This window comes from Aptenodytes patagonicus, chromosome 7 (genome assembly GCF_965638725.1).
Source record: "Aptenodytes patagonicus chromosome 7, bAptPat1.pri.cur, whole genome shotgun sequence".
NCBI lineage: Eukaryota > Metazoa > Chordata > Aves > Sphenisciformes > Spheniscidae > Aptenodytes > Aptenodytes patagonicus.
This window is the reverse complement of record NC_134955.1, coordinates 37,164,774-37,189,127: the sequence shown is the minus strand read 5'-3', so window position 1 is coordinate 37,189,127 and position 24,354 is coordinate 37,164,774. Positions and strand designations below refer to the sequence as shown.

At 37.2% G+C, this 24,354-nt stretch overlaps 1 protein-coding gene across 2 annotated transcripts in view; it reads right to left on the bottom strand.

Moving 5' to 3' along the window:
- The window catches only part of FMN1 (formin 1), a 209,397-nt gene extending 187,703 nt beyond the window's left edge, over positions 1–21,694 (bottom strand). For both annotated transcript variants that reach the window (XM_076344909.1, XM_076344910.1), the window contains exons 1-2: positions 21,638–21,694; positions 2,725–4,738 (exon numbers count right to left, since the gene is read on the bottom strand). In XM_076344909.1, coding sequence (XP_076201024.1) covers positions 2,725–4,633 — 1,909 coding nt within the window. In that variant the 5' untranslated portion in view covers positions 4,634–4,738; positions 21,638–21,694. The remainder of the gene's footprint in view (positions 1–2,724; positions 4,739–21,637) is intronic.
- Between the last annotated feature and the right edge of the window lie 2,660 nt (positions 21,695–24,354).

The following is a 24,354-nucleotide window of genomic DNA, read 5'->3' as shown; positions in this document are numbered from 1 at the left end:
TAGTTATGTCAGTTTACAGAAGAGTGGTACTCCCAATGCTCTGTCAATGAATCCACCCCTGGTTCAGAACAAAATGGAAAGTCATGTTATCCCAGATCCAGAGACATACCTACAGTGTTATATATGCCGGCAAAGTAGGAAACTTTTCCTTAAAGTTACAGATTTTCTGACACACCAGTAATAATGCTGGCATGCAATCATACATGAAAATAAAATTTTAAAAAAACCCAGAATAGTATTACATCTTTCAGAAAGTTGCAGTGATATTTTCTATCTGTATTAATGTTGCAAGATAACTGTAAACAAGAACTAAGGTCTTGTTTTGTCTGCACTTTGTTCCCTCCACAAAGATGTTTCTGCTTAATAGCCAGGATTTTCAGCCAACAGATGCTATTTGTGTGTATGTTTTGTTTTGTTTCTTATAGAGCTGTTGTGGATTAACCCCAGTGGGCAGATAAGCACCACACAGTCGCTCACTCACTTCCCCCCCACCCCAAGTGGGAAGGGGGGAAGAGGAATGGAAAAGTAAAAATGAGAACACTTGGGGGTCAAGATAAAACAAACCAAAGAACAAACAAGCAAACAAAATTTGTTTAATAAGTGAAGGATAACTGGAAGAAGAGGGAAGAAAACAAAACAAAACAAGTGATGCAAAAGCAATCACTCACCGCAGTGATGCGGTGCCGGTTCCCAAGCAAAAGTTGGCTAACCCCCCTAAAGCCCCCTCTGCCTGCTTTTACTGCTGAGCATGACGTTATATGGCAGGGAATATCACTTTAGTTAGTTTGGGTCATCTGCCCAGATGTGTCCCCTCACAGCCTACTGTGCACCCCCCAGTCTATTCACTGGGGGGCAGAGTGAGAAACAGAGAAGGGATTGATGCTGTGCAAACACTGCTCAGCACAAGCTAGAACATTAGTGTTATCAACACTGTTTTCATCACAAATCCAAAACACAGCACCATACAAGCTACTATGAACAAAATTAACTCTATCCCAGGCAAAACCAGCACAAGAGCGCAGCACAATAGGTACAGTTCCACATCCAACAATCCTAAATGATAAACTAATTAAAAAAATACTAATGCAAAGCGGGGAGAAAAAGATTGGCTGTGCTAGTTTAGTCTTATAAAGGGGTGAAATTTTCTGCTGGTTTCATGAGGTAAACCAGCACATCAAAAGGTACAATGAGTACAAGAAGTAATGAGAAAGGTAGGACAACACAGCACAACAGGAACCAAGAAAGGAATGAAAGAACAAGAGTAGAGGACCCATCTTTTTTGCTGCCAATGAGTGTTTGCATGAGCTTTGTCAACTTATCAAACAACACTCTAAATTTGATTTAGTCTTGAGTGGAACTAAAGCAACTTCTAGAAGTAGCAGGCATAAATGCAAGCCTCATAGGCAGTATTATTCAACATCCTTTGGCTAAGGTAATGGTTTCACATCCCTACACACCTCCCCTTTTGGAAACCCCCTTTCCTTATTGACCATGTCTTCTCCCCTGGTTTAGACTGCAGAATCTTGTAACTCATCTTGCGCCAGCTCTGGCAGTCACTCATTGGGCCACCCTGTGAGGCAATTTAGGTAACTAAAATGGCAGACTACCCTCTGCCACACACCCCCCCACCCCCCCCCCAAAAAAAAAAAAAAAAAAAAAAAGAGAAAGAGAATATTTTTTGTGCCATTTTAGTGAGCTGAATCAGCCAAAGGTATGGCAAGAGACCCAAACACACTTTAAAGGGAAGCAGGGGTGGGAGTGGGAAGATGTATCACACAAGAGGCTCAAGGCTAGGTAAATACTGAGAAATACAGATAACAACAGGTTTTTTCCATATTTTTTTCTAGTTTCGCTTTTAATTTGAGGCTATAGAAAATCATCCTATTTTCCATGAAAAGTGATAAGGTGGCAAATTAACACCTCTTTCCTTTTTATAGTGAAATCGTGCCACTTTGCACTGTCAGCCCTCCCTATAATACATAGGGACCAGTCTAAGCCACACCTAGACCACTGTAGAATTAGGTCCTCTAGCCTTCCCATTTCTTAGAGAAAAAATGAAGGGTATAGATGTTGGTGTTCTAGCTAACAAAGATAGCTATTCAGTATGCCATATATTTATGCATTTTTATATTCACAGTATATATTTATAAATAAACACATGCACTGTACTCAGATACATTGTAACATGACTCCTGCATGCAATCCTTTTAAAAACAAGCCTTTTGTTGTTACAGAATTTACATCAACCTCTTGTAGCTAAACGGTCAAAGCACCTATTCTATACTTAAGGCAATGTAAATTAGCTTGCCCAGACAATATTCTATCAGTTAAGCCGAACAAACTAAAAAGAACATTTTGGATAATAAATGTTATCAGAACATTTTGACAGACTAGAACACAGCACAGGAAAAGCAGGAAAATAAGCATGTAAACTTCTTTCATTTTATATAGAAAAATATTTAATTAACTTTAGTGAAGAGGTCATTCAGTACCAACAGGACTGAATATAAGCTGATATAAAAAATGCATCTGAAAGGAAATCTTATATAGCTATAACTTTTGTTTAAAAAATTCAACAACTTTTCACTCAGTCCTTAAGTAGTGAAAAATACTTTCATTGCAAACATACTATTTATTATTAAAGGCTAGTATTAAAAAACCCACTCCAATACTTTTATGGTTGGTCGATTCTGTTAGTTTAAAAATGTATGAAATAGGACTGACCTGGACAGAAATTCTGCTGTGTCCGAGTAGTTAATTTTCCTTGTACAGTGCGCTTTTCAAAATGGCCTGCAGTTGCATTCTGATGTAGGCCTGGTTGTCTGGTGGCAAATCCCAATTCTCCAGGTTCAGAAAACTTCAGATAAAACTGTGGCTCCAAATCACTGAAAGAGAGGTTTATAGCACCATGCCTCCCACTGCCATAGTCAGTGAACATAGGTTCGTCCTCGGTGCTCTGTGTTGGTAACGGGAGAATCCGGTGATGCAGCTGCGGGCTAGGCAGTCTCGAAGATAATGGAGAAGGAATAGGTGACATTTGTTTGTGTGTATTAGATAGCGGATATGAATTACTAAAAACATTACTCACTGCTACTAACGAGGGTGAATGCAGCCTTTTCTCTTCCAGTTTAAGATCATTACTTGTCTGAGAAATATCAGGACTTTCATTTACAGGCAGGTTCAAAAACAAATGCTTTCTGCTTCCCCGGGATACCGTGGTTCTTTTCTCATATATTGAGCCTGGCAGGTTTCTGTCTAGTCTTGTAATTTGTTGCAGTCTCTTCCATTCTGCAGCTTCATCTAAACTGTCGCTCCGTATAACTTTCAGAAGAGCTTTATTGACTGCTCCCACAAGGCTGCATGACTCATCAGTAATGTGCACTCTCTCTGCTTTGTACTGCAAACCAGAGCTGTCTTGCTCCTTTTCCTGCAGCACAGTGTTTTTAGAGTCTCCAGCAGCTTCACCTACGGAGTATACATCAGTTCTTGATATAAACTCGTTATGTACTGTTGTGAGAACAGGAGAAATGGTTTCTTTATCTCTGTGAAAATCAGGTAAAGACTCTGCAGGGGGTTTGGCAACTTTTTTAATACAAGCTTCTGAATCCTGTACTTCAGCAACAACTGGGATTCCTGGTTTCTCCTTGCATACCGGCTCAGTAGACTTGCTACTTTTCAAGCTTTTAACAGCTACAGATTTACTCAATGTCTCAAGTTTGTTAGATAGACTGTCCTGAGATGACTTTACCAAAGTGATACTCTGTTGCACCTTCGTAACTTCAGGAATGTATTCTCCATTATCCACTAGTTGAACTGCAACCATGTCATTATTGTCTTTGGAGCTAGAACTTGGTAAGTCAGCATCCAGTTTCACAGCTTTGTTGCTCTCAAGAAAATATCCCTCTTCTATCCACCTTTTTGGTCGCATACTATTGTCTACTGGTAAAGCACCCTTACATTTTACTGTTAGCCAACTGGAGGCAGAAAAGGAGCTGGGAAATCTCCCAGTAGGAAATCTTGTGGGGAGCATCTTCTTTTTTTCCAGTTGCATGTCTTGCACACCCTGTAAAGAAAGATGTTGTTCATATAACTTTTTTTCCCCCTTCTGGTGTCTGAACTCAAAGCTCTCTTTCCTTCTGTATTTCCTCATTTTTTTGTGATTCAAATTGTCTCTATTTGTGGAATCCAGGAAGAACTCCTGGTGTGTAAAACTGGAGTAATCATCACCTTTAAGTTTCGGGAGTCCAGAAACATCCTGTTGCTTTCCCTCCTGATGTCCTGGGTTAAGGCCCAGAATATGATGTGATCTCAAAAGACTGGGTAACAGTTTTTCCTTTTCAGCAGTTAGTTTGTACAGTTCAATGAGAATGTCTTTCGTGGTAGTTTGCATGAAAATAATATCTCCAAAGTTTTCATATGGCTGTTCTCTCAGCCCCGTCTGTAACCTCTCCCTTACTTGATAGCAGCTACAGAAACGTTTACTGGTTCTATCCAGAGTTACACAGCCCTTGTAAGTAAATCCTCTGACTTTTCCCTCTGGAAGATAGAAGCTGACGTAACAAAGCTCCATAATGGGTTTGTGCAATTGAAGGACAGTATGCGTGCCTTCCATTATGCTTGCCAAATTAGTCATTTGTTTAAATTATGTGTTAAGGGTTTCAAAGCTTGCATGACATAGCATGTGAGGCAGGGAATGGATGGAAGGCATCTGACTAATCTTCAACAACAATATTGTCTGCTGGAAAAAATAAAGAGAAGCCTGTCAAACTTAATTATGGCAAATTTAATACGACAAATAACAAGCCTGCAGAAGCACAATCTTCTCGCAGTACTTTCTGATACATATCTTTTACCCTGAAAAATCTGACACAAAAAGGACGACACTGCTAACAGTCATAGTTGGAGTCATAATCATCATACATCATCCCTGTGTCTCCAGGGTTCTCAGTCAGTGCTGTTCCATAAGGTCACAAGATGTTCACTAAAACACCTATTTCAAACAGAATTTATTTTTTAATGCTGGAACCTATTGCCCTCTCTCTGTTAAAAGTTAACTTGCTGTTGAACATTTAGTCAAAAAAAGCATTGAAACATGTATGTTGCCTTTTTTACTCAGTCAGCACAACCAGCAACATAACACCATCACAATGTAATTAGCTGTCACTGTTTTAAAGAAAACATTTAAAAAGTAAAAAAAGCTGAACATTTTCTTCTTGTATTTATCTGTGAAACCGCTGTAACATCAAGAAAACTTGCAAGAAGAAAAAAAAAGTTCTGTTTACTTGGCTAGCATATAGATACTGTATAAATCTATTTTGATTCAACATGCAATAGTGTAATTGTACTACTACAGGCAGGTTTATTGAGCTTTGTTATTTCCTTTTCTTTGCACCACATTGTATTTTCTTGCTACAGATTGGATATATTTACATTCTTTTGATACCTCATGATAGAAGTTGGTTTACTCCAAAAGGCACTAAATTGGCTTTTTATCCAGAAGGAACTCTGCTACTACAATTAAAGTGGAGAAGTCTGCAGTCACTAGGAAATGCATAAGTATCAGGGAAAGACCTAAAGCTCAGCAGAAAATCCAGCAGCACGCAAAGTTGGAGAGCACCTGCTCCAAGGCTTCTCTTTGTTGAAAAATGCAGGAATTTTCAGTTTTCAACTTTCAAAGCATAAATACCGCAGAACTTTTCATCATTTCAAAATAGTCAAACTTAGCCTCAGGCAATAATAATTAAAAGGAAACTGTCACATTACCATGTCACACGTTTCAATTTTACATGTTTGTTCAATATACAAGTATTGTATCAGTTTTTATTATGCAGGGATTCATATATAAAATGATGCCAATAACTTATCATAAGTAATTAGTGAATCCTAACTCTAAGAAGCAAGCAGCATTTACCCAAAACATCCTATCCTACCAGCAAGTAGTCATTTATTGCAGTGATTTTGATGTAAATTTTGTTAAAGCATTGCATCTGTTTATAATGTTCTTTAAATAGTTTCAAACTTTCCATTTACTTTGAGTAGTATCACTCTTTATGCCAGCAAAACTCTTAATATGCACACATAGTCCTTGAAGCCAGAGGAGAGATCCTAAGGAGAGAAACTAACGGTAAGAACAATCTTCCATCAGAGTTAGATCAGCTTCTTAATTCTGTTCACCAGCAGTCAATAGTTAGATTCAGAATCCCATGCAGGAATAGGAAGGGGTAGGAAAGGTGCAAAATCTTTAGTCAGTACTTCTCTTGAAGATGGGCTTCAAGAGAAGTTGTTGTTTCGTAGACCTATAAGAGTTTCTGACAGAATTATGCCATACTGTTTCTTCTTATAGTCTTGTTTTAACTCATTGTCTGAGTTTGGAGTTTGAAATATGGACAAGGCTGAGTACTGCCAAAAAGAGCAGCCTCACTTCTAGTCTTCCTTGTCTCCAGCTGTGCATGCCTGGTGATTTCCCAGTGTAGAACTGAGTGATCGTGCAACCACAGGGTGTGTCACTGGCAGAGGCAACCAAGAGTGGTTCTGCATACAGAAATAACAATCATCAAAGAACATTTTTTCATCACGGGAGCAGTCTTGAACCTAGTCACTCTTCACCCAAGCAGTAGGGAATATCCCTTATGGTAGCAGTTTGCCAGTACATTAGCTTAGCCATAGCACCAAATTGCCCCTCAAGTAATCTACTGTGGCGAGCTCCATCAAATATGAGCTAGTTAACTTGTGGACATTTCCATAAATGAATACTCAGCAGTCCCAGCTAATGCATGCTGAGTCAGTTTTTACTTACACGAGAACTTTACTGAGGAGCAGAATTTCAAGGGAGTTACTAGGCAGGGAAATGGACGGCACAGTCCATATTTTGGTCCACTGGCAACATACAGCTGTTAAACTAGGAAGAAAGAATAGGTAACTGGGAAAAACCTAGCTAAAGTGAGGGTGGATATCTCAAGGAGGCCAAATCTATGCTTAGTATTGACTTACGGAAGATGATGCATCACATCAAAGTATTTGTCAATGCATTTGGTTTAGAAAATAATGGAAGGAGCAACAGGAAGAAAGGGAATTGTTTTTTAATACACGGAATAAGACAGTCTGTATTATGTGTATTTCACAGTCTTATCTAGGAAAAAAACTTAGTGTTAAATTAGTCTGAATTATTTTACATGTTCCTCTGTTTCACCTCAACTGGCATGGCATTTTCTCATTGAAATATGATTACGTGACTACAAGGAAATAGCATCATGGAAACTATAAACCCAGTAGCTATAGACCCAGACATTATGATCAAATGTAATATCCTCAAATGACATCTATGATATCATCAGGTGCAACTCAGCTCAATTCCGAAGAGTACATTACTCTTGGTAACATGCATGCACTTTTTTTTTTTTTTTTTTGACAAAAGAATATATGCGTAAAGGAGAGAACTAGCTAGCCCTTGCCTCTGCCACACAAATTTTCTAGGCTATGCCGCTCCCAAAACACAAGCAGCTTCCCTAATCTAATCTGAGCTCTGAATCATTACATTACTGAAATGAGACCTACAGCTCTCCCTTAAATCATATTGCAACTAAAAGCTCTTTTTCTTTTTTTTTTTTAACTCTTACCGTCTTTGACAACAACCTGTTATGCCAGCTTAGACCTGTTTTAAAGGCTACATCATATTAGATCTCTTCTTAGTTCCACCAAACTAAACATTGGGTTTGGTGCACACATATTGACACACTAAAATGTAGAATCACACTGAATAGGACATAACCCCCTCCTTATGATGTAAAAATTTACACATACTTTGAAATTAAATCATATTAAAAGTGAGATTTAGAGAAAACCAGTAATAGTAACAATAGCAGAAAGGACACTTTGTTACTATTTGGCCAACGAAATATTTTGTATTAAAGTTTTCATTGATTTAAAAGATAATGTGATACCATGCACTGCTGCATTGTTAGTGGTATTTAGAAGCTTATTTCTATTAATAGATACATTCTTTACCAAGAAAACCTTTTTCTCTTCAGTGCCTGCAACACCTTACTCAGCCTTTTTATAATCTTCCATCAGAAAACAAAGAAGTGAACTCCCTGCTCTATAAGCAGAAGCATTATAAGAAACTATCCGGAGAACTATGTTAAGGAAGGAAACTGGTTAAGGACTTTCAAACTTAATTACAACACTAGTTCCCCAACTTTTCTGTTTGCTTTGCAGTCTGCTTATAATCCTACTTCCATTTGCAAACCTTACTACAGGGAGTGAATTTTTGTAAATTAAAGCCACATTCAGGCAAAGTTTACAGCTTAAGTAAAATGCACATTAATCCAAGAAGACTTAAAATTTTAACTACAGAACGTATAGCGTGGAGCAATGAAAGCAATCTTCAGCATCATTGCTAACTCTTTCTCTCATGCAGCTTTCAAATGCATAGTAGCAGAGCAGTGGGATTCAGGTTGTGAGAAATCCTACTTTAAGGACAAAACCAGCTACTCCGAGATAGCTAGCTAAAAACTGGGAAGAACAACTGAAATTTTTAAATAGGTGGCTGAGAAGCAAACCTGCTCTGCTGCTGGATTTTTTTTTTTTTTAGTTTAACAGTAACAAAAAATGTCACAGATTTAGCAGTCCTCAAAGTCTAGGGCAAACACATGCATCCATTTTGCTGTTCAAAATGTGCTCTCAGAAAGCCAGGTCTCCATTGCTGCAGTTCCTTCTTTCTAGCAGGACACATCATTCACTGCTCAGCTTGACAGATGATCTTCCTCCTTTCCCTGATCTTTAAGTAAGCAAGAATTGGAACTCCTTACTTTCCCAGCTCTCCCCAATATCTGATTGTTATTAGGTGGCAATTTGTTCCTGCGTATGCTATGGCTAACTTTCTGTGCTGTGTTATGTAGCTAATTAACACACCAAAACAGAAAAAGCATGGTAGAGGAAAGGTAGTAAAAACATGGACAGAAGAAGGATCCACATCACAAGCTAGAAGAAACTGAAATGAAACTGCAATAACATTTGTTTACTGAGCACAACTTGTTTGATAGAGACAAACTCCATCATTCTCTTCTCTTGCTTAAACTCTCATGTTTCTCTGAGGTTCTTTCAAACTATCATTTGACTTACAAATGTTATCATTAGAAAGATAAAAAGCCATTATCTCTTTGTGAAGACAACATGTTAAAGGTCCTTGCAGCAGCTTAGGCATAAATAAAAGAATTTTGTAACAACAAGAACTTTCCAACCATAAGTCTACATTGTATTTACTGGATTGTAAGGGGAAAAAAAAAAAATCATCAAAATTAGAGTATTTAATTATTTGTGTAATAGTTTGAACAATACTGCATACTGTTAGCAATGGTAGTTGTTAAGGAATAAGAAACAGAGTCTATGCCACACAGAGAACTGTTTTATTAAATTTCAGATCTCATACTATGGCACAAGGGAAGTATTAAAGCATATTAGAGTCTTGCCAACAAATTCAGATGAAACATAAAGGGATAACACAGAATATAAGGTTGAAAATCATTAAATTAATCCACAATGCAGAGCTTTGTATACCAAAAACAATTTTTAAGCATAAATGCAAAATCTAATAACTATACAAACAAATAGATAAATAAAATGGAAATAACCAGAAAAGCATGTTAAAATGCCTTGGATTTTTTACCATCTTTGACTGTGTCATTCTGTTCAAATTAACCCAACACAGGACTGAGTCCATTGAACAAAGTAATCTGAAACCCAGCTCTCTGAATACACTATCTTTGTGATCTGAAGATAAGGAAATCTAAACATCCTGAAATCTAAAACCATAACTTAACAAAAAGATAATCTACACATGGCATGTAAAGTTAATTAAAATTGTTTTAAAAAGTTCCTGGATGGACTGAATAATACCATGATGCCTCACTAGAAACAAATACATTCTCAGAAGCTGAACTGCCCCGTACTTGTTCCTGGTCCTTTATAGACCACTGTATCATTTGAAATAGCTGTAAATAAGCATATTACCTTTTTAGTGCACAGGAGATGGAAAAAAGCAATGATGATACTTTGGGGTTTAGAACTCACCATTTATACTTAAAATTTATATTACATTTGACTAGTCAGGTTGGGAAACAAACATAAAATATATATATTACTCACATTGGTCTCAAAAATTGTTTAAAAAACTAGACTGCAAAACTAGAATTATATGGAAATTACTGACTTCACTAATAGTTTAGTTTCTGAAGTGATAAAAATATTTTTGAAACAGTGACCTTCTTCATTACAAAACATCACCATTCCTGACAAATATTTTCAGTTGTACTCTTACCAAGAAAGTCCCTTTATTCAGATTTTTTCTATGACTTGAGCCAAATGAACGCCAATACAATTTATCTAAGTCAAATGCCAGACATAAATGACGTTTTTCCCTATTACAACCATGTAGTTCTAGTTCCAACTAGTTCCACCCATCTGCACTAACTTGGTAGTGATCCCTTTCCAAAAGCCACATGGTGGGGGAGAAGCTATATAAGCCTTTCAGGGAATTTAAAAAAAACTGCTATTGTAAAAGCAAAAAAAAATTAAAAGGATACCTTAAAGGATAATAAATATCATAAGAGTATCTTTAGTAACCTCTATTTTCAAAGACTTCAGAATGTGATGTATATAATGCAAATGATGTCCTTGAAACGGATTGTTCCTGTTCAGCACATTTCTTAATAATGGTTGCTTATACAACAGTTTAGCTGTCCATAGTATTCCTTCAATAAAAATTGTCATGCCCTTGTGTTAGTAGCTTCCATTTTACAGTAGATCCTACAAAAGAAAAAAGGCTTCCAGCACTATGCTTCCTGTAAAAATGTTTCTCCTGATATTTTGTGTTGCAATCCCTATTTAAAATCAACTATCTGCTATAAACTAAAAAAAAAAAAATAAAAAATATTTAAACTATACTCCCTAAAATCCATGTTTTAATGCTGACTCCTTTCCTATATGCTTTTGGATATGACAGAATGACAGAAAACAGAAACTTAAAGAAGACAGAAAAATGAGGAGGAAAGTAGATGTTAAAATGGGCAGCAGAGTGAGGAAAAGAAAACACCCCTTCAATCTTCAAATGCCAGAAGTTAAAAAAAGATTTCTGAAGGTATAGATATGTGCTTGAAACCTCTCTTCTCAAATACAAAACTTCGAGCAGTCAAATCATTACTCCTGTTTTCAATGCCTAGTGACAAACCAATATTCCATCTAAACAATGTAAGATATTTTCCTGTAAGTGCTCCTCTAGCATGCCCATCTTTCTGCAAATTGAAAAAATTCCAGATCCCCAAAACAGAAACTAATTTTAAAGAATATATCTGTTACCACATCAATCTTTGTATCTACTTCCACCAAAATATTGCACCAAATAATTCTCCATCTTTCTTCCAACAGTCACAAAAATGAGCCAATATAGCTTTAAGAGACTAAAGCTTCTGTAGCAACATGTATTAGCTTAGGCAGGACCAGCATGAAGAACTTCTTTCTGCTAGATCAGCCCTGATTGTAGGCAGGAAGGGCAGATTTTAATGTTTTGTAAGGAGCTTTCCCATTGCTTATGATTAAAAGGTATGCAAATACAAGACTTCATTTCAGATCTGTAGGAAATTATATTAGGCAGAATCCTTTGATTCACAAAGCGTTAACGAGCTACAGTTAATTAGGTGAACTAATGGTGCTCTTGCAACACTAATAGAAACTCTGGGTTACCCGGCACTCCTGATGCATTAGAGCCAAATACATCTTCCAAGGTATACTTAAATGGCCATTAGCATGGTACAGATGGACCAGGCAGTTTATGTAGTGTTTGAACCAACAAAACTTAATCCATAAAGAGGTAAACTATCCTCTTAATCATCCACTAATCAAACCACATTCATGGTTTCTTATTGATTTCCAAAGTACAATATCAACACGTGACCAGACCAGCACATTTAAGGTCCGCTACTACAAAGTCTCATTTTTACTCCACTACTTCCTCATAAAAGCAGTATATGTGAAGAAGAACCACAAACAAATGCTTCTGGTTTCTCACAAGGTTGTCTGGGGCCACAAGACAGCCTTGGTAAATCACTTGGTAGCAGCAGAAACGGTCTACGCAACAGGAATCAAAGAAATGGATGTAGGGTAATGATCTGACAAAAGAACACTTTCTGTATTACAACCACCATAACATGGATGAGAATAGATGGAACATATATGAAAAGGAAATATAATCTCCAGGTAATAGCAAATCTAAAAGCACATGTTAAATTTTGTCACCTAATCCATCTCAGAGTTCACAGAATGTTTTACCCATCTTCCAATTAGACTAAATATCTCACTGAAATCTCTTACAGTAACACACAAATAATATGCCAACTCTTTGCCCATGACCTCTACGCCAGGAAAATGTATTGGGGTTTTCATAATTTTGTTAATAAAATTATTTTTATCACTCTCTTCACATTCTATGAGCAACAACTCATCACTGTTTATTAACAAAAGAAGAAACTATACACAAAATTATGAAGAACCATTAACTTGAAATGTGTGATAATTATAGGCTTTATAGTATCTATATTTTACCTAAAAGGTCATGTACATTTTAACAATGATGCTGGAATGAAGATCACAGAACAGAAATCTCTCTTAAAACACTCTTTTCCGCTGATGGTTACAGTTGAAACAGAACATTACAATTTCACAGAAATATTAAGATGGTCAAAGACTTGAACTGAATTTTGCTTGCTAATGCATTATTACAGAAGAGAGCACAGGAATAAGGAAAAAGAACAAAAAAAGAGAAGCATGGAGCATATATAGAAATCTGATATGAAATATGTAAAATGTTATAGGATTATTCCCCTAATTCCTCAAATCAATTTTCTGACATAGCTAAGTACAAAATTAAAAAAAAAGCTCTCCAGACTGTTCTTACATTCTAATTGTTCAAAATATTCCCAACTTAAAAGTATTATGTTTTTGCCATTGGATTTTTCAACACTATAAAAAAATTATTCAGCTGGAAAATAAATAATAATAAAATAAATAAATAAATAAAAATCCTGGATGACACTCCTGTTTTTTACAGTAAAAAGAGAAAGGGAAAGAAAGAAAAGAGCACGTAATACTTAAAATTTCAATTTTTAAAAAAACAGATAAGAGTTTTATTATTATACTGCAGGTTGAGCAAGAAATCTAATGTATCATTTCTTTCATAAATAACTTTCAAAAGAAAGTAATTTCCTGTCCGGTCTAATTTTGAACTTGGAGTACAAAGAAGGAAATAACTGCATGGAACTACTAATGATTTAAGGAAGACAAATAATTCTGCTTTTAAAGAGCTTAGTTAGGGTATGAGTTGATTCTTGGAGAAGAAAACAGTATTATGACTAAGCAAACTGAGAAGGAAATGCACTGGAAGCACAGGCAGATGCTAATGGAAACTCTGATAGCAAGTAATATGTTTGTTTCTTCTACCCACAGTACTTTCTGAATATAACCTGCTGTAATTTGGAAATACACGAAATAATTTGTACAAGTGGATTTTTTTTCCTGTTAATGTTTTCTCTGTGCTAATACACCTTTTGCAATTTTAGTTACAGAAAGCATCGAGACCTCTCCCCCCCAAAAGAGACTGACATGAAAATTTTTATCCTTCTGTAGCCTACTTCAATTTAGAATCATAGAATCATAGAATCTTTAAGGTTGGAAAAGACCTCTAAGATCATTGAGTCCAACCGTCAACCCAACACCACCATGTCCACTAAACCATGTCCCTAAGTGCCTCATCTACTCGTCTTTTAAATACCTCCAGGGATGGGGACTCCACCACTTCCCTGGGCAGCCTGTTCCAATGTTTCACCACTCTTTCAGGAAAGAAATTTTCCCTTACATCCAATCTAAACCTCCCCTGCCACAACTTGAGGCCATTTCCTCTCGTCCTATCACTTGTTACTTGGGAGAAGAGACCGACCCCCACCCCGCTACAACCTCCTTTCAGGTAGTTGTAGAGAGCGATGAGGTCTCCCCTCAGCCTCCTTTTCTCCAGGCTAAACAACCCCAGTTCCCTCAGCCGCTCCTCAGAAGACTTGTTCTCCAGACCCACCACCAGCCTCGTTGCCCTTCTCTGGAAACGCTCCAGCACCTCAACGTCCTTCTTGTAGTGAGGGGCCCAAAACTGAACACAGTATTCGAGGTGCGGCCTCACCAGTGCCGAGTACAGGGGCACGATCACTTCCCTGCTCCTGCTGGCCACACTATTTCTGATACAGGCCAGGATGCCATTGGCCTTCTTGGCCATTTAGCAAAGCAATATGTTGTTTTTTCTGACACAACTGCATCAGCAAGTTAAAAAAAGAAAAATGATGACACACAACAGGCCTCATTACTACTGAAACCATGTTGGCAGAGTTCAACCACACCACAGGACGTATTTGTCCAAAATCTGTTTGAGAAAGGTGACTAATTTGCAACAAGTTACCAAATGAGATTTCCATCACAAACTCTCCCATTTGACTGCTTAAGAGGTTGCTAATAAAAAATTCTGCAATGGATATTACAACTATGAAAAGTCTTTAATGTAATAAGTAGTAAACCAGCAGACATTAAAGGAGAGAAAGAGCAAAGGGAATGTGTACACATATCCTGAAGAAATCACTCTTAACACAGTAACAGTCTGAAACAGAATATTTCAAGAAGTACAGTGTTTAAAAAACCAAACAAAATCCCTCTGCACTTCAGTCAGGTTTTTACTTTCTCCACCTTGCTCCTGGGCACTTAGCAGGGAAAGAACCAAGAACACAGATGAGTCAATCATCTTGCTTCCATTTTTTTTTTGGACTGGAACAGAGTTTTCTGACTGCTGAAGAGGCAAACTGCAAGGAAAGTAGCACTAAAAACATTGCATTCCAGATAAAGATACATTCAGCATATAGGATTTGAAGCAAGATGTCATTCCCAAGATTCATAGCCTTATAAATACGGGAGTTTTTTCTAAGTGACAGCAACAGCAACTCTTCTAGAATTTAAAGATATTAAATGGGTTTAATAGATTATAACATGATCAAAATTATATTTGTCATTTCTCACCCCACTCCTCCAGTTTTACTTGCAAAAACAACTGCCTTAGTTTTTTACTGAGATTTTCCTAAGGAAAAACATTTCAGGAGGCAACATTTGGCACAGAGAATTGCAGCTGAAATAATTAGTGTCACAAGTTATAACTGAAAAGAGAGTCTTACAGTGAAAAACGCCTGAACAACTTCAGTATAGATGGTAGTAATCAGTCTTGCTGATTTTTTAAATTGAGTATCAGAAAAACAAGTTTATTTTACATGACAGATGAAACAGAAAGAAGCTCCATTTTGCACAATAAATGAAACACCAGCCAGACTTTGTTTCAAGCACCAACACTGACCCTCAGGTCTTCTCTTCTAAAGGAACCTCTTGGAGCTAATAAATATTACAGTACTTCAGAGAATGAGGCTGCCCTCCTGGCCTAGGTCTGCCAGTCCAACCCAGCAACTCCAAACGGTTAATTTCCGCTTTCCTCAACAAAGACCAAAGACATCTTCACCATACTCCAGACCATGTTTTCTTCATTTCCTACCACATAAGGAAAATGAAAATCCTTTGAGTAGATCTATCCAAAATTCAGAAGGGCTGAGGTAGCAGGTACAATATTACCATAGCCACTTGGCTTATGCTCTCTCAATATCTAGAGGATACATGCACAAACTGTTATGATTCAAAGGGATTCAAAAGATACTTATAAACAAGCAAACAGACAATACCCCAAGCTCTCCTTGCTGGTAGGAAAAGAGTATTTTGCCAAATCTGGAATTAAAATGAATGTTAGAATTATTTAATCTATCTTAAAATAAAGACAGGGTTTATTCCACAACAGCAGCATTACATGGTATTCTATGCTTTATTGATTATGCATTAATGTAATATATATACACCTTATTGAAACAAATAACCCTCCCCTACAACTTTCTGTACCTAAGATGAATACTCACAATAAAATCTTATAACTTAAAATTGAAAACTATTCCTGGATATGTGTATAGGGGCATGTGGCTAATATTCAGCTGAACTCATATAGTGATGTAAAAATTAATTACAGGCAGTAAGAAAGATCTTTTGCCTCAGGATACAGAAGTCAATGAAAAGCTGTAATAGTTAATAGTCAGCTGATTTTCAAGTAATAAACAAATAAAAAAGCCATACTAGACCAAAACAGCTTGTGTTTAGACATTTATTCAAATGTCTAAAATGTAATCTTTATATATTTCAACAGAAACATGCTATATTATCAGGAAAAGTAAAACAAAAAAATTGGCATTAATAGTGAACAAAAGAATATAAACTTCCAAGATCATATTTGTACATTTTAGACTTGTGTCATAAACCCCACACATGACTTTTTCCCCAGTTTTAACCAAGATAAATAAGCCCCCATAAAATAAGACATTTTTTATTTAATAGTTTATCAATGGGTAAGTTTTACATGATACACAGTAGTTTGTTTCAACTTCTGGCAGCAAGTACCGGATATTTCTACAGAAGACCAACATGAATTAAATACATATTTTTTAAATAAAAGAATTGTGTTCTTGTTAATCTTTGTCCAAAAGCTTTCATTTTGCTTGTCCAGACAGAAAGTTTCAGGCAAGAGCTGCATCTTGTTCTGTTTTGTATTGTTTAGCATCTTTAGCTTCACTAAACCAAGACATCAGATTTTTATTTATTTAATTATTGCATGTCCATGCTTGTTAGTGTCATGATGATATTTAAATGAAGCATTTAGTAAACAGCCTTTCAGATCAAAGGTCTTTCACTGAACATCACTTTCAGAGACACATCTGGCATACACATATATTCTGAACTTTAAACCCAATACAGTATTTAAGGAAAGCAAAGGAGAAGAAAACTAAAAGGCTGTTACAGCAAATCTTTGAGCTATTTCATGAGCAAGGAAAGTAATTCCAGCTGCAAAAAGTTTGGACTATCTGCAAAAGGAGGTGTAAATGCTAAGGAAGCTTCAGTAGTGAAGACAGAACATAAATGAAATTCAAAAGAATAATAACAGCAATTAAAAACACCTCTCATAATAACATTTTATACCTTTAGAAGAACCCCTCCATAAAATCCAGCAAGATTTGAATATATTTTTCTGCAATGAAAGGTCAAAGATGCTGTCCCACATTAAGTTCTTAGGAATCAAGAACAATTTTCTGAAATATTGTATTTGACAAGTTAACAAACCTATTTTTAACTATGCATATCTTAAAATATTTCAAAAAATTATGCAAAATTTGAGAATAAACTCAGAAAGATTTTTAACTTTTTCCCCTTCCCAAACTTTAGTGATCTTGGAATTACTTTAGCCTTAAGGAATTTTGGGTTGCTTCAAAAATTATACTTATCATTCAAGTTTTGAAAACCTTGGCTGTACTGGATGAAATGGGATGTAATGACTTGTGATGATCATATTAACACTTCAAAGAAGGAAGTGTTAAAGAAGAGAACTATGGTTGCATTTATTTTCTTCAGTTCAACTTTTTGCTAGCAGCATTTCATACACAGCTAAATGGTTTTGACATATGACTACAATTAACAAAAAATTATAAACCCAATTGCTATCCATCTGGGAGGAGAGATTATAGGTTTTCCAAAGGCCTGTTAAACAAATAAGTATATTATGTATTGGGTTTTATATATACAACATTTAGTCTGTTTTATCTGTCCTAAATGCAAATCAATAAACATTTTAAAAAGTCTTGAAAATGGTTAATTGCTTGTACGTCATTGTGATTTTCTTGGTTTGTGCCCCATCATGGAAGACTGTACATGGAATTTTTATTAAATTCAGTAAGTCTGTCAACAGGCAAATGCACTTCTACCAATAATAATGTTTAAAAATATTTATAAAACTCAAATTGTTTTAAGATTAAACAGGTTGCATAGATCCCCCAAGAAGGTTCTAACTTTAGCAACAAGACAACCCTCACAGGAAAAAAGCAAGAAGATTAAAACATGAAGACACACTATTTCAGTGTAATAAGCTTAAAATACTGCAGGATAAAAAAAATAGCTTTGAGAAAAATGTCAACTTAAAACTTGACATAATAAATACCGATTTTACTTCAAAATTTCAGTAATACCTTTTAAAATAATTTATAAGATTTAATGACTTTTCAAATGGAGGACAGAAACAATTCAATATGAAGAATTTACAGGTCTTATGTAATTTTCTCAGGGCCCAATTCAACAAAATATGTATAGTCTTGTGGAGATACTAAGCCCTCCATTATCACCACATAGAACTGGATTTAAAATCAAGCTGAATGTCCAAACTAATGATTAGAGGTTCAACCTTCCATGGAAAGGGAAGAAACAGCAGTAACTGTATGACTAGAAGACAGTTACTTGGATAAGAATTCATGCAGCACTTTTTGTGCACTTTCTTTCCCTCTTCTCGGGCAGAAGCGCTGAGACTCGCTATACATACTGTATCTCTACTCTGGCAACACTTATAGGGAAGCAAAATCACAAACATTAATCTGGAAAGATGTTATGAAATTGCATAAGTCTTTAAATGATCATGGCAAGAAGGAAAAAAAAACCTCCCGCAGATTCCGCGCTGCAGGCCGCTCTAGGGTCTACAGGCTCCACTGTCACAGAGGAAGGCTGAACTAAACAGATCATTAGGCATACAATCAGATCAAAAAAAATCAACAAAAATCACAAGGACTGACTTGTTGTGCTTGGTCATTAAAATATTAATGCAGTCTTTGCTCCTACTGTCTCCAAGTATGTGCAAATAAACATGGATGGTCACAACTAGCAATGATAGCAGTGAGATATAATTATTAATAATAAAAAGAGGGGTTGGGTGTAAAAAGAATAATGTATAGATATATAAAACATGCTGAAATGGTAGAAACAATTTATATTCAGTTAAGGTTCAGATTCCATTGAGTTATATCTATTTGATCACTCCATAATGGACAGTTTCCTGCCTTTTTGGTGCTCTTCATGATACCTAAAAGCTAGTGGAATATACATTCATGTATATTTTAAAAGTCATATGAGATCAAAGCTAGAAGAATCTATTTCATGCCAAAATAGTTAAAGCAAAATTAAAAGCTGACAAACGTTCTCAGATGCCAGGAAGACTGGGTGGAGAAAGGGATACAAACTAATTTTTGAAAACAGTAACACAAAGGCACACGGAAATTTTTTTCTCATTCAGTTCTTAAGTACTATAGTAAAGAGCAGAAAGCAGTCCCACCCTAGAGCCTTAACAAAGACCTCTATGATTGTTCTTGCTTTCCTTTTCCTACTCTTGACCACTCTCTGGAGAGTATCATTTGGGGTCATTTACAAAGGCTGCTTTTGACTTTTGGTTCCACTTTCAAACATTTTATGTGTGCAAGTTAAAGCAGGATCAAAGCTTCAGAAACGATCACCTTGTTAAATGATATTGTAAAGGCCCAAGATTACATGCTTCTTTACATAGACAAATCATCAATTGTTCTTAAATAAAGCAGAAAAATTATCTTTTTTTTCTGCCAGAGAAAAAGTGGGATATTAGTCTTTTCCTAGTTAAAACAAAACAAAACAGAAAAAAACCAACAGTAGTTCTTCATATCCCAGACAGAACTGGCTCTTCACCATATTTTTATATCCTGACAAATGTCAGTATAAAGTTGACATTCATTACCTTGGCATTTATTTTGAAAAGCAGCCATTTCTCAATTTTCTATTTGATGTTTGCCTATAGCTTCCACAAAAGGAAAAGGTCTTCGGTTTCTAGCTGCTAAGCTTTCTCAGAGTGAGATTTTCTCGTCATCAATTTGTCGTCATCTTCTAGTAACATATTATTTTCCTCTTTGAAAAGTATTAACAGTTTATTTTAAATTAAGTGAACAAGGATTGATAGATGGATCTGTACACTCTACAGACATGAAAAACTGAAAACAGAAATTGAAAGGAAAATTTGAAATTTTCTGGAAATACCTGTCTATGTAAGGAAACCTCTACAGAGGTAATATAGTTTTACCCATGCCTCTACTTTAGTCTTATCCTAACAAGTTGCAAAATACTAGGGAAACATTCACCTGTTGTTCACTACTTACTACATGATTAAGTCACCTATGCCCATGTAGCTGTATACCTTACACATACATCTATAAAAAACCACAAGGGAACATGCATGTTCATGGCACTTGACTTTTAATGAGATGTTGCACTCAAGTCAAAACTAATTTCCATTGTTAAAAAGACACTTCACAAGATGGTTTGATTTCATACGAAACTGCAACTCTCTAACCCTGTCTACAGTCCTTCAGATTAATTTAATGATGTTATGGGTTGACAGTTTCCTTTTTTAGTAATACAAAAGGCATTTCTTCTTTCTCTCTTCCACTCTCCATTTAATCCAAAGTGGCTGAACTGTTTCTGCTGAAACTTACCAAAACAAGCCAATTCACCTGCAATTGCAGGCCAAGCTACCTGAAAGGTGAAAGTTTCAGGACATTATGTGTAAGTGATTTACCTGAACTTCATAGTAATACTACCGATATACTTGTAGAAATATCTTTAAATGTGTACATAATGGTTTAATGGTAACACTTGCACAAGACATTTCTACAAGTAAAATGATCATTAAACCATCGTGAACAACTCAAAGGATGGAGGAAATAAATAACTAAAATTAGGAATGTAATCAAAACTTCTCTATAATTTCTCAGCAATTTTTTAATATTGATTAATTTTCTGTAAAGCTCCAAGAAAGTAAGGACCCATTATGATTCCTGCTACACTCTTGGGAAAACAAGTATCACAAGACAAGTCGGCGGGACAGCTGGAAGGACTAAGTATATACAGCTCCCAGACCAACTCTCTGTCAGTCGTATCATAATGTGATTTAATATTGCGGCTGAAGAAAGGAGACTGTGCAAGACGGCAAGGGAAGAGTTTCTCCAGAATGTCAGTACGTGTCCTTTTCCTACGTGTAAAAGATATTTGCAGATGTCATTATACAAATGCATTCTAACTCAGGGTAATGGTTCAGTAGCCTTGTCTGCAATGGTGACTCCCATAGGGTTTACAATATAGAGTAACAGATTGTCTGAACGCTGTAAATATTAATCACGTGTTTTCCACTCACCTGCCCTCCTGAGTGCATGAAGATATTTGCATCCATCAAATGCTACAGAATTATAACAATCTGCATTCCCCACTTCACTATACCTATCCCATACATTACACCAGAAGAAAAAGAGCATGCAGTTTTAAGAGTCATTTTGGGGCGGGGGGAAGTAATCCAGTAACAACTTACATTAACAGCGCTGACAGGAAAGGGGGAGGGAAGAAAGCTACGGACTTTCTTAGGACTGCAAGAGGAACTAAAAGATCCCAGCTTTTGTGATCCCGCAGAAGCTATTTATAAATAAACAGCGAGAGAGCAGGCGAGATGCTAACGAAGACTCAGATCCCTTCTCTGCAGTCCTGAGTTAGTGGTTTTATTTTTTAATCCATTCGATTCCGACAGAAGCCACTGCAGGGAACTGAGCAGATGGGCAGAGCGGTAGACAAGCAAACGAAAGGGTATTACCTTGCGAGAAGCGGAGCCCTGGGTTCAGATGCTCCTGCTGCTGTTTCAGGTGCAGGGGAGGACACGGGAAGCTGAATGGCTGCACGACTGCAGCTGCCCCGTGCTATTCCCGGCCGTCTCCGCCTCCTCCCCTCGGTGACCGCCGCCGCCGCCGCCGCCGCCGCCGCCGCCGCCGCCGCCGCCCCTGCCCCTGCCCCTGCCCCTGCCCCTGCCTTCGCCTCTCGGCTCATTCCCAGCGCAGGAGCCACTCGCTGTGCGCTCGCCTCGCCAGTCCCTCCCGGCGGGGGAGGCGACACGGAAGGACTGACAGGGCAAGTGACCAATCCTCGGGCTGCGCAGCTGCTCCGCGGCGGCCCGGCGTCGAACGCGGGCGGCGGAGCCCTCAGCACCGGCGGCCCCGCCGCGGGCCGGCTGAGGTTACACGCGTGCGGGGTGGTGTCCTCCTGCTCCCGTCCCTCTCCGGAAGGGTGTCGGTGGGCTGGAGGTATTTTCTGGCTCTCTGGAAGGGCTGTCGCTGTGCCATTTATTCTTGCCGCTTGATGTGTCAGAAAACAGATTCTCCAGCAAAGTGTGGGTTTCCGGGGAGCTAACACATCGAGGCTTCAGCCTGCTTATTTTTGTCATAAGCTGTGTTTGCATAATCCATCAAATCTGTTCTTCTGGAAGAGCATCACTGCCAAACATGTATCTACCGCTTACCGCAGTAATTGCAGTAAGGCCCTTAAGCAAACCAGACATAACTGCAAACTGCAACATTAGAGGCCAAAGAATGCGACCCTTTACTCCTAACACTGCTTGAAGAGGTAAATCACAATACAAGCTGGTTTCCTAAACCACCTCAGAAAATACGTAGCTATTTCAAGGGACAGAATTGTAGATGGAGCAAGAAAAGGACCTAGTTTATTGGTCTGAACGTTATTTTTCTACAAGTAATCTTCCTGCTACTCTTCACTGAAAGTACTCCATCCTGGAAGGCACCGTAAAGGAAGCAAAAGGCCTTTGGAACAGCTTACTTAGGTGAAAATAACAGAGACAATCCAGAAGTAACAGAGTTAAGGTTAAAATATTTCTAGTAACAGACACAATTGGGAGAAAGAAATGGTCTTGTGATTCCCATTGGTGTTTAAGACCCTTCTCAATATTGAAACATTGCAGTGAAATACCTTTTCTCATTGTAACTTACAGCCTCCTGAAAACGTGACATTTGGTTCTGCTGAGCTTCATTAATATGTGGTACATTTATTAAATTCTTTATTAGCTCACTGTGCAGATTTTTCATAAACAAATGTGATCTTACTTAAACAGAAATCATCCACCTCTATTTGAAACACTGGGGATTGTCAGATTCCTATCGCTTTAGGCCGCTCACAGCATCATTTCCTTTTGAAATCTTAACAAATTGAGTTTTCTCCTTTTTACCTGAAATTTTCTGACCATCAACCGATCGCCTATACATAAATACTAGCTCATACTCTGCATATTGAGACATGTCTGCAGACTAGGGAATGGAAAAAACCCTGGCTGAAAGTAAGGCTTTCTCTTCTGATGTTTAGCATTTTCAAACAAAGATTAACAATTACTTTGTTAGTAATTTCCCTTTTTGCAAGCACGTGGTTTGTATGGAGACAGAGTTCACAAAGAGCAACCAACATGAAACGATTATGTCAGGCTGCAATGTAGGGCACACTGAGAGCAAAACCTAATCTCCGAGAGGTTTCCACTTCATCTGCACTCATCTGCGTAATCAGCTTTTCATCTTGTCATAGGATAAATGCAACCTGCCTTCTGCTTCATTTACCTTATATAGAACACTAGTATAGATTTGTATGAAGCGAGCGGTAAGAGCTTATGCAGAAACATATTCGGAAGGGAACTTGAAACCATGCAGTTTTTAAAGGAACATTAAAGGTTGGAAGTCATCTATTTGCTAAGTTGATACACTAATTAGAGTTAAAAGCTATTCACTACATCTAGTATGCAGACTGACCCTGCTTTAGATGAAACAATCCTTACTTTCAGCTACCATTTGATTTCTTAATCTCTGACTTTGTGGATGGTAAACAACGATAGCTGTTGCTTAAACCTTTCAGGAGCTTTTATAAACTGTTGAATTCCAGTGAATAACCCAAGCTGTTGAGTGGAACTAGTATGATTATCACTTGTTTTAGTCTCAGTTCAACTGAGCATGGAAGGCTTATACAAGTGAAGACCTTCATGGAACAAAGGAATGAGTAACAGCCCCCTGTTCAGGCTGCTCCTTTATTTGGAAAAGTATCACCAGAAATCATACCTACTCATCAAATGAAACACTTTAACAAAAATGTTCTCAGAAGCAATGTCTGAATTGGAAAGGTACTGACTGAATTTGATGTCTGGAAACCTAAGTCTAAACTAAGTTCTAAGGGCTAACAATGAGAATACAGGCTGGCCAACTGAATGTTTATGATGCTTTGTGCTGTTCTCTCAAAGGATGAATATTTTTCTGTACTATTGTCAGAAAAATGTTCATAAAGTTGTATGGGTAATCTCTAATCCTAGAGGTACATGAGGAAAACATGAACTGTATGATGCAAAAAGGGGAGAAGGAAAGGTATCACAACTTGCTGCCAAAGCAGTTATTACCAGTCTATTTGAACTTGAAGAACTAAAAAGCAAAAAGCCATCCTGTATAAGCCAGCTCCATTTTCCTTTTTTTTATGCCCGCAGCAAATTCTCAT